A 10,216-nucleotide genomic window follows, 5' to 3' on the forward strand; every position below is an offset into this window, starting at 1 on the left:
GTCAAAATAACAACATTTTCCAAGAAACTCAATGTCTTCTGGCAACCTAATTTACTGCAGGGGGCAAACCCATCTCTTCAGTTCAATCTGTTCACATGGGTTGTGTGAGGTCTACGTTGAAGTCCTTTGGATTATCAATGCTAAAGAAAACAGATGTCTGAAAGACAACCTAGTTGTAGAAAAATACTTTCCTGTCTGACTGTTTCCTTCTCAGAAATGGCTCCTTGGATTATTATCAAACTTTCTGTGGAAGAGGCTTCCCAGCAAAGGCATGAGGAAGATTCCGTTCTCGCCTTAATAATTAAATGAGGTAAACATGCTGGTTAGCCTCAGCTGTATATTTTAACCAGTCTGGTCATTCCCATGACCTGGAAATTTCCTTCTTTGTGTACCATCATGTATCCATTCCAAAATGTCTTTTATTTCAGCTTTCTGCTCATACAGTGCTACGGCAGTGATGTGATTCCTGACAGACACGCAATTAAAAGCATTGAAATGTAAACCGATTTTTTTCCAAGAGGCAAAGTTTAGAATCATAGAATCATAGAATCGTCTAGGTTGGAAAAGCCCTTTAAGATCATCAAGTCCAACCTTTAACCTAACCCTGCCATCCCACCACTAAACCCTGGCCCTAAGCACCTCACCTCTCCTTCTTTTAAATCCCTCCAGGGATGGGGACTCGACCACCTCCCTGGGCAGCCCCTTCCAGAGCCTGACAACCCTTTCGGTGAAGAAATTTTTCCTAATGTCCAACCTTACACCTGTCCTAGATCAGTGCAGTGACCAGTCGGGCTGAACGGGCAGAAGTCACCTGCTCTGGGTGACTCCCGTGTGGTGAGAAGGGAAAAATCACAAGCACAGGGTCCCCTCGGTGCCACCACCCGAGAAAGGGCTGTGCTGCGCCGCTCCCTTGGGAGCTGCCTGCCAGAATTGCTTATCTGCTCACGGTTTCGTGAACGCTGTTGGTTGTCAGCATTACGAGATAAACTGATGGGACCGTGAAGCTTCAGGCTGCTCAAGCAGCAGATCACGAAAGGCTGGGCAAGGATTTCACACCCCTGCCTGCTGTGGCTAACGTGCGTTTTACAGCTTATTTTGTGCTGCTCGGCAGGTGTTGAAAAAGAGAACTTACGCCAAAGAGAGCCCTTGAGCTGGGCGCACAGGGTGCTCAGCAATGCTCAGCACCACCCAGGTGGGTTGGGGTTTTGTTTCAGCCCTGCCCTGCTTTTAGGATATTCTCCCGATAAACCCAACTGGTTTTCCCAGTTGACCCATTATCTTGTAGCCAAGGGGTTTTTTTCCAGCTTTAGAGAGACTTGGCTAAGGTTACCAACACCTAAACAGCAGACAGACCCTGGATGTGCACGGGGCCTGCCCGCCCTGCTTTCTCCATCACCACCGGCTTGCGCTCACCCTGCGCTGTTTGCTTTTGTTGGCAGATCCTTCCCTGTCCCACCACTGACTGCACCCCTGGCCACCTTGCTCGTAGGTTCTAGCAGATCTCCCGTGGACTTTCTGCCATTCCCCGTGGAGCCCCTGGGCCTCACATCACTTGGAGAAGCCCTTGGAAGCACCACCTCGTCTGCACAGCAGGTCTTACTCTTCTTTTTAAAGGAAGATCTGGAAGGATTTTAGGTTGGCGCCCAAAATGTTGGTTTCTGTTGAATCTTCAGTGTCAAAATACACAAAATCCCCACCAAATGCCATCCAAGGTCTGGTACCCACAGGTGCAGCAGATGGAAGTAGAAGCCTTTACAGGTGGCCTCTGAGGGGGAGATCAGGGCATGCCCTGGGCCATCACTCGGCAGAGGTGTCTCCTTGCCCAGGGCTTGGAGTCCCCTCACTCCCCCCCGCCAGACGACTCCTCTCTTGCTCGCGCAGGGGCCGTGCAGAGCACAGGACACAGCGATTGCAGGGTGCAGATGCCCGCCTGCAGCCGCCCGCCCCGCGCCAGGCTGTGGCAACCCACCGGTGCCTTCCGCTGGCCATCCCCGATGGTTTGCAGCCCCGCTGCGGAGGGACGGGTTCCTCTCCCTGCACCCCAGAAAAGGCTTCCGCGGTCAGGGAGAGGATGGACTGGGCTTCCTCGGACACCCAGAGAAACAGCAGGGTGTCTGAGCCAGGGGAAGAAGTGCTGTGGTTTTTCAGTGCAGAAAATAGCTCCAAGCTCTTGGCAAAGACAGATGGGTCCGAGAACCCTTTGCAGAGGGTGACCTGACCTCACAGGCAGAGCTACCTGAATGATCAGACATGCTGGTTCATCAAGCAGCCCGAATTGCTTTGGGAAGCGTACTTCAAGTGCAAAAAAAAAAAATTAAAAAAAAAAAAAAAGCCCGATGAGAACCCTTTGCAGAGCATGACCTGACCTCACAGGCAGAGCTACCTGAACGATCAGACATGCTGGTTCATCAAGCAGCCTGAATTGCTTCGGGAAGCGTACTTCAAGTGCAAAAAAAAAAATTAAAAAAAAAAAAAAAGCCCGTGTCTGTTAGTAATGCTGTAGAGAAATCCCCTTTCTTTTAATGAGTCTGAAGCTTCATATGAGGATGCAGCCAGGAGCACAGAGGGACTGTCATCGACCGCAGAGCGCTTCGGGGATTCCAGCTATGCAAATCTCTCGGTAGCTCCGTCTGCTGCCCCAGCTGCAGGTCCGGAGCTTCCTTGCAGAGCATCTCCTTCCCTTCCAGCCTGACCGCTGCCCAGAAAACCCGGCCAGCTCTCAGGAGGGGTCATGCGCGGGGACAAGCTGGAAGTCCCCAGCAGCAGAGGGAAAAGCTAAAGGCTGCTCAGCCCCCTGGGGGCTCATTTCAACCCATGGCTGCATGCACGAAGCAGCTCTCCAGCCCTGGGGAAGGGGAAGGGGGTCTCCCCTCCGCAGCACCCATGCGCTGCGCGCTGAAACCACGAGGAGACCCTGGGTCTTCAAGCTCCCCGGTGACTTTCCGCTGACAGGAGAAAGAAAACACTTTCTATTTATCAGTTTTGTCATCCTGTGTAAGGTTTGTTTCCTTTACATTTGAGGTGATCAGAAGTGGGGGTGATGGGGACAAACTGCTGGGAGGCGTGCAACAGCCCAAATGTCAATTTGCTTTTTGCTGCTTAGATTTAGGACGGGAGATACAAGTGTGCGGCAGTGTATCTCTGTCATTTGGGTGTTCTCTGTGTCCCGCTTTGCTACCTCAGGCCAACTTCTGCTGTGATCAGATAATCCTCGTATCTGTAGATCGCAGCTAAGCGAGCCCAATACCCGACATTTTATTTTACGCCTCTCTCAGCGTTGGTGAGCGTGTGATGCAACTTGGGAACCTCTGTTCCTCAAACCGTGCCAGACTGGGGAAGTTTTCAGCTCCGCTCCAGACCTGATGATCTGCCGTCACGGAAATCAGAGCTAAACCCAGCCTCTGACTTCAACACAGATGAGAGAGCCCTCACCAGGCCATTCTCCGCTTTCCCTGGGATTTTTCTTGCAAATCCCTCAAGGTGGAGACGCAGCAATCGAAGCAACGGCAGCAGCCGTGGTTATGGGGTCTGCGGTTACCTTTGCAGAACAAGGACAGTCTCCAGGCGTTTGGTGTTGCTCTTTACTATCGGCTTTTATTGCTGAAGACCGTTGGGGGAAGTCATCCGCCTTTCAGAGAAGCATGTAGTTAGAAGAGGCTGAGTAAAATCTCCAAGCCGCGGGATTACTTGGTTTTCTGTGTATATTCCTCAGGTTTTGAGTAGGAAAGGTCACTAAAGAGTTCATTGGTTTTTAACATGTACAGGAGCAGGCAGCGGGATAACACAGATGACCCACCTCTAGAAGGTTATTCAGGTTGTTTCCTGCCAGGCTCTACAGATAACCTAGTTTTACGAGTATTTTTTGGTAGATCTCCATCAGTAACTTCCCAGAAAATAAACACTGTTGCGAAGCAGTAGCCAATACAATATTCTGGGATGCATAGCAAGTTCAGTCTGGCTGGAGTAAGCTGATAACCATCATCAGTTCCCTTGCCTTTGATGGGGAGTGCCACAGTATTCACATCAGCTAACACCGTTGTGGCTGCTAGCTTACTTAGGATGAGTAAAATGCTCATTCATACTATGGAAATGAGTCAGGAGGGAGAAAAAAATTCTCAGACCCTCCTTTTGCACAGTGCGAGAGTCTCAGCTCCGTTTAGGCATCATTTTGTGGAGTGTCTTGTGTTGAACGATTCGCTTTTTCCAGAGCATGTGAATTCTGGATGTTAGATCCTGACTGGTAGAACAGCAATTGCTTTGGTGCCCAAAAGCCAGCAGGAACAAGTGGATGGTGTTATTTAAAGCTTGACCTCACAGCCAGCTGAAAGACGTGTCCGGGAGTTGTAAGACAGTAAGGCAAGCTCATTGCCCAAGTGCCTCCCATGGCAAGGGTCTCAAGGTAAGGCTGAGAAGGCAAATAGGAAAGGCACGGTACAGCGGAGCTCTCTGCAGGGCACTTCCTGTCAAGATTTTTCATTGAAAAATGGTGATTTAGCAAAATCTTCTGTTTTGTGGTGAAGATGTCGGAACGCTGCCCAGTCTCCTGCGGAGCAGAAAGCCTGAAACGCAGGGGAGCTCCCCAGCGGCGGGGGGGCTGTGGGGCTCACCACGTTCAGGACCACCAGGCTCCCAGTCACCAAGCAAAAATCCCAATTCCTGGCTCTCATCAGCGCCTTTGAGTGTTTCCATTTTGTTCACTGGCTTTCTAAAATTGCCAGGGCTGCAAAGTGTCAGTCGTGCCCTTGCCATGGCAGCTGGGGGAGCTGGGTCACTAGGATGGCTTCCAAACACTGCAGGGGGCTCGGCTGGCACCTCAGTACAGCTGATGGACGCTGCATCTTCAGAGGTTAGCATCACCTTGTGCTCAGTGTCCTCACTTTTCTTTTGGTTTGATATAAATACTGCCAGGACCGACACTGAAGTGGCTGTGCAGCTTTATCAGACACGGAGGTGGCGGCACCCAGGAGATGAACCCATGGCAATAACTGTTTTATTAATCATCATCAGTGCATCTAGATAGAATGATTTAATGCCTTAAAAATAAAACAACAAGGATCAGAAAAAGGCTTTCCCTTTGCTTGTTACATGGTAATTGCCCACCTCCCCACAGAGCACCTGGGGAAAGCCGGAGGGTTGCAGGAATCCTGACGGGGAACCAAATCCCCCGACCAAGGTGAGGGAATGGGCGATGACCAAGGACACTGAGCAACAGCCTTAAAAAATGACCCCACCTTCCCTCTTGCCCACTCAGCGTCCCTCCCCGCGCGCTGCCCAGGCGGTGGTTTTGGCTCCTCACCTCCCATTTGACCCACGCAGGAGCCAGGCCGGCTTGCACCGTGCTAGGCTGCAGGGAGGCATTCCCCCTTGCACAGAGACCGGCTGAGAAGCTACATCGAATTATTACCCATGAAAAACAGCATCTCTGCTGCCGAATCCTCTTGTCCTCCCTTCCCGTGACCTCGGAGCTGTGTTTTGGACTCACCCATTCACGTATTCACATCGATGTGAAGCTCAGCTGGTGGTCCGGGTGTTTGGGAAAGCAAACGGGCAGGCAGCGCGGTTTCCCCTTGCCTGGTTTCCTCCTGCTGGGCGAGAAGCAGCGCTGCCCTGCAGCTCCCACAGCAAAAGGGCTGCCAAAAGCTCCATGGCCCCCCGTCCCGCTGGGCAAGAGAGCAGAAGCAGGTGCCACCCGTGGCATCCCTCATACAGACACAGCTTGGTCCTGCTGCGCCGTGGTGCCTGGGATCCTGACTGCCGGGTACAAGTGAATACCTGCCGTATTTTGCTGTAGGCTCCCTTCCTTTATGCGCTTGCTGTTTAAGCCAAGTCACGCTCAGTGTTTGCTTTTATTCATTTCTTATGAAAAGGATCGCCCTGAGGGCAGAGGCACTTATCAGGAAAATCGGGCAAAAAAAAAAATAATTCTTAAGGTAAGTGATGAAATCAAAGATTAAAAGTCCTGTACGCCTCGGGTACCCAACACGGCTCCGGTCCGCTGGTGAGTGCTCAGCCACCTGCACGGGGAGCCGAAAGCCTGGCAGATCCTCAGAACGAGCACGCATTTGTAATAAATAATGCACACGTTTTAACAAAACCAAATTTTATTAATTACAGCACTTCAAACAGCATTTTGCCTCCCCTGAAAGTGGCACTTCAGGCCTCCAGAATAAGAACAGTGTATCACAGTGCATCAAATTGGTCAGGCACCCTTCTGGCAGAAGGAATCGGCTTCTGATTTACGGGATTGCATCGAAGTTTTTTTCAGAGACTCGATTGCATTTCTGTTCTGCTTTTATTGGATACCCAGCCCCTAGCAGTGTTTCCTTTCAGCCTTCTGAGAAACAACATCGAGCACTTTGCGCTCCCCGCAGCACCTCTGACGCTGCCGATGCTCATCGCAAATAACTGCGCCGAGGCAGACCGCGTCTCTGAATTCAACAATAACAGTTTTCCGAAGTGTGTCACTGCAGCCAAAGGGGTTGGGATATTTTTAAAGATTTTAGCAGCTGTAAGTTAAGGGCTCAGTATTTTCATCTCTTAGAGTCAGCCGAGTACATCCGCGTCGTTACTGCTTGGTTGCTGATGTAGAAGCAAAGATTCAGCCTTCTCTCAGTGAGTGTAGCAAGAGTTGTGAAGGAACACAAAAAAGAGGAGGAAAGGAACCGGGGGGGTGGTCTCTAAAATGACTCTGGAGATACCAAGCAAGGTATGGTCGTGTAAAAAAGGTGTCCTTGTCAGAAAAAATGTGCTGGAGCGATCTCAGAGATCCAAATGTAAGAAATAGGCTCCTTGGGCCATGCTTGCTTTCCTTTAGAACTGAGCTGACTCTGTCTGACATTCAGAAACACAGTTTTGTTTCACTTTTAGTCTGGCTTCGATGCAGATAATCTGGAGGAGAGAAGGACCCCCCGCTGCTGTCCGCCGCCTGCCCCGGTGGCACGATGGGTGCACCCGGGTTCACTGCCCCTTCTCTGGGTGTTGCCTTTCAGTCAAGTTCATCTTGATGAAGGAGGGGGAAAAAAAAACCCACTTGTGAGACCAACTACAAAAAGTGTGACTGTAAAGTTGAGAAACTGCAAAGAGCAGGAAACTCCTCTGCACACGCTCTTCGCCTTGAGTTTGTCGAGTCTGATCTTCAGCTGACAGCTCCTGTGCCTTGGGGTGCCACAGGCCACTTGAGAAAGTGCTCACAGCTCCAGTTTTCAGCTCCAACAGTCTAAGTGCCAAGTAACTGCTACCAGCGGGGCACGTCAGGCGTTCACTTGCACCAGTTTGAGTGTGAGGACCCACTGCCGGCTGAAGGGGAAAGGTTCGAGCTGAACTCATCACCCTCGAGTTTTGTGCTTCAAGTCATAGAATCATAGAATGAATCATAGAATCATAGAAAGTTTTGGGTTGGAAGGGACCCCCAGAGGTCACCCAGCCCAACCCCCCTGCAGGGAGCAGGGACACCTTGAACCAGACCAGGTTGCTCACAGCTCCATCCAACCTGGCCTGGAATGTTCCCAGGGATGGGGCCTCCAAGTCATTCTTCTTTTCAAATAGACAGAGGCTTATTGCTGGGTTCAAGCTGGCAAGGTGTACTGAAGGCCTGGAAACATGACGGAGGGAGGCTGTATGTAGTGTTTTGGCTACTAATGCTTGGGGGTTGGCTTTTCTTTCCGCTTTTTTACGATCTGTGGATTGCAGAACATATCGCCGAAGTTCAGTCTCTCAAAGCCACAGTCTTTAACTGAAGCTGAAGGCCATCTCCCAGGCAAAGTGCAAGAGCAATTGGAAGTGCCTAGGTCCATGTATGCACTGGGAAGCATCTGAGGTATCTGGAGTACTTTATGTTTTGCTGATAACCTCCCAGTGCTTTGAGGAGACCCCAGGAATCACCACTGGGGTAACTGGGAAACTGTTATACATCGTCCTGAGCCCCAGAGCAATCAGAGGGGTGTCCATGGCCCTGGTCCTCTGCACCGCTGCCGAGGGAGCTGGAACAGCAATGCTAACCTCGGCCCATCCCTCCTTGCCTCTGAAACCACAGCCCCCGAAATCACGGCTCCCTCTGTGTTACAGCACATGGAGCTCTCAACACTGGGGGTTTCTCAATCCCTCTCCACCCTTGCTGGCCTGCAGCAAAGAACTGCGTTCCACCTTTCCACCTCCTGCTTATTTCTGACGGGGGAAGTGAGAGAAGCTATCTCCTACTTTCCTGTAGCAACCTCCCAAGAACAGCTCCACGCGTGCACCGAGATGTGGCAGCTCAGCCCCACGCTGTCCTGGGGACCCTCGTGGTGGGGCTGATGCCACCTGCGGGACGAGCCCAGCTAGGCTGGGTCAGCTTGGTGCTCACCTTGCCTCTCGATGCTACCTGCTGAGCCCAGTGGGTCACCTGGCTTAGAGATATTTGAGGACATAGATCACATCTTTAGTATACAATAGACAGCTCGTGGCTCAACGGATCCCTGAGTAAGCCTCTAAGCACCCTTTTTGTATAAAAAATATTTGGCTTGCTCTGGTTTTTACAGAGGTTCATGAAATGTCACTTGTTTCACCTGTACAGTGAATAAACCCGAGATTGAGAACACTCAAAGCAAGCCTGCGGAGTCAACACGAACACCCACAGCCCAACTTGGTTGTGTTTCAGTGTCAAGGGGCTCCTCAACCCCGAGCTCCTCACAGTAACCAAGGCTAAATAGCACCAGAAAACAGGAAGATTTGAGCTCGGTAGTGAGCCACATCATGAGCCTTTGGCCTGGGCATCAAACAGTTTTCAAGCCAAGAGTTTGAAATTGTGTTGAAGTGTCTTGCGTCTGGTGTCACAGTGCTGCTTCCCCGGGAATGCACGCTACTTTGCTTTTAGCGTCGATCTGTTCGACACGCTAAAAAATATTTTGTAGTAAATGTATACATTGACAATCCTTAAAAGAATCCCCAGGACGTAAGTGAGGGACCGGAGAAGGGCTGCGGCTGTGCTGGAGAAGTGAAACAAGAGCACGGTGGGGCTGCGGGTGGGAGCAGGAAGGCAGCTGGCCCGCAGGAGGTCGTCTGTCTGCAACAGGGCGCACTCTGCGGTCACCAGGAGCCAGATGATCCTGGAGGTCAGTCTGGCATTTTTCACCGTCCGTAAATGCCGGGACTCTGTGGGGCAGAAGGTAATCAAGTAAGCCTCGAAGGCAACGCAGCTGAGCAGCAAGCAGCTGATGTGTGTGTTTGCAGCGAGGAGGTTCTGCAGCAGGGCTGATGTGAACGCCGCAGGTGAGATACCGATGTCAAAGGTCCAGGCGACCATCTCAGAAACAACGCTAATGGAAACCAGGATGTCTGCCTTTGCGAGGCTCGAGATGAGAACTGCAGTGGACTTGGACGACACCTTTGCAGACTGCAGGATGATCAGTGTGTACAGACTGCCCAGCAGGCCCAGAAAAGTGCTGACAGCATTTGAAGATGACAGGACGAGGTATTGGATATACTTAAGCACCAGGTATCTTCTCAGATCTTTCATGTGATCTCTCTCCATAGAAATGCCAGTTAGGGAAGAATACCTAGAATACATATAAAAAAGGGTCATTAAGTGTAAAATTAGTGAGATAGATTCCAGACAGTTTATTAAGTACCTGCATTTGTACAGACACGCGCTGGCACCCTGTGCGCTCTGGCATTCTTGTGGCATTGTAGCCGGTCTTGTTTAATATCTTTATCAATGACCTGGACAAGGGGTTTGAGTGTGCCCTCAGTAAGTTTGCAGATGACACCAGACTGGGTGGGAATGTCAATCTGCTTGAGGGGAGGAGGGCTCTGCAGAGAGACCTGGACAGGCTGGACCGATGGGCCGAGGCCAACTGTATGAGGTTCAACAAGGCCAAGGGCCGGGTCCTGCACTTTGGTCACAACAACCCCATGCAGAGCTACAGGCTCGGGGAAGAGTGGCTGGAAAGCTGCCTGGTGGAAAAGGACCTGGGGGTACTGGTTGACAGCCAGCTGAATGTGAGCCAGCAGTGTGCCCAGGTGGCCAAGAAGGCCAATGGCATCCTGGCTTGTATCAGGAGTGGTGTGGCCAGCAGGAGCAGGGCAGTGATCGTGCCCCTGTACTCGGCACTGGGGAGGCCACACCTTGAATACTGTGTTCAGTTTTGGGCCCCTCACTACAAGAAAGACGTGCTGCTGGAGCATGGCCAGAGGAGAGCCACAAAGCTGGGGAGGGGTCTGGAGCCCCAGGCTGCTGGGG

General features: G+C 51.4%; 1 protein-coding gene across 1 annotated transcript in view; it reads right to left on the reverse strand.

Annotated features, from left to right (window-relative positions):
* Nucleotides 1–8,836: 8,836 nt before the first annotated feature.
* The window catches only part of LOC118451763 (type-1 angiotensin II receptor-like), a 6,948-nt gene continuing 5,568 nt past the window's right edge, over nucleotides 8,837–10,216 (reverse strand). The window contains exon 2 of the mRNA XM_035889403.1: nucleotides 8,837–9,533. Coding sequence (XP_035745296.1) covers nucleotides 8,837–9,533 — 697 coding nt within the window. The remainder of the gene's footprint in view (nucleotides 9,534–10,216) is intronic.

The sequence above is a fragment of the Egretta garzetta genome, unplaced genomic scaffold, assembly GCF_000687185.1.
Source record: "Egretta garzetta isolate BGI_Z169 unplaced genomic scaffold, ASM68718v1 scaffold402, whole genome shotgun sequence".
Taxonomy (NCBI): Eukaryota; Metazoa; Chordata; class Aves; order Pelecaniformes; family Ardeidae; genus Egretta; species Egretta garzetta.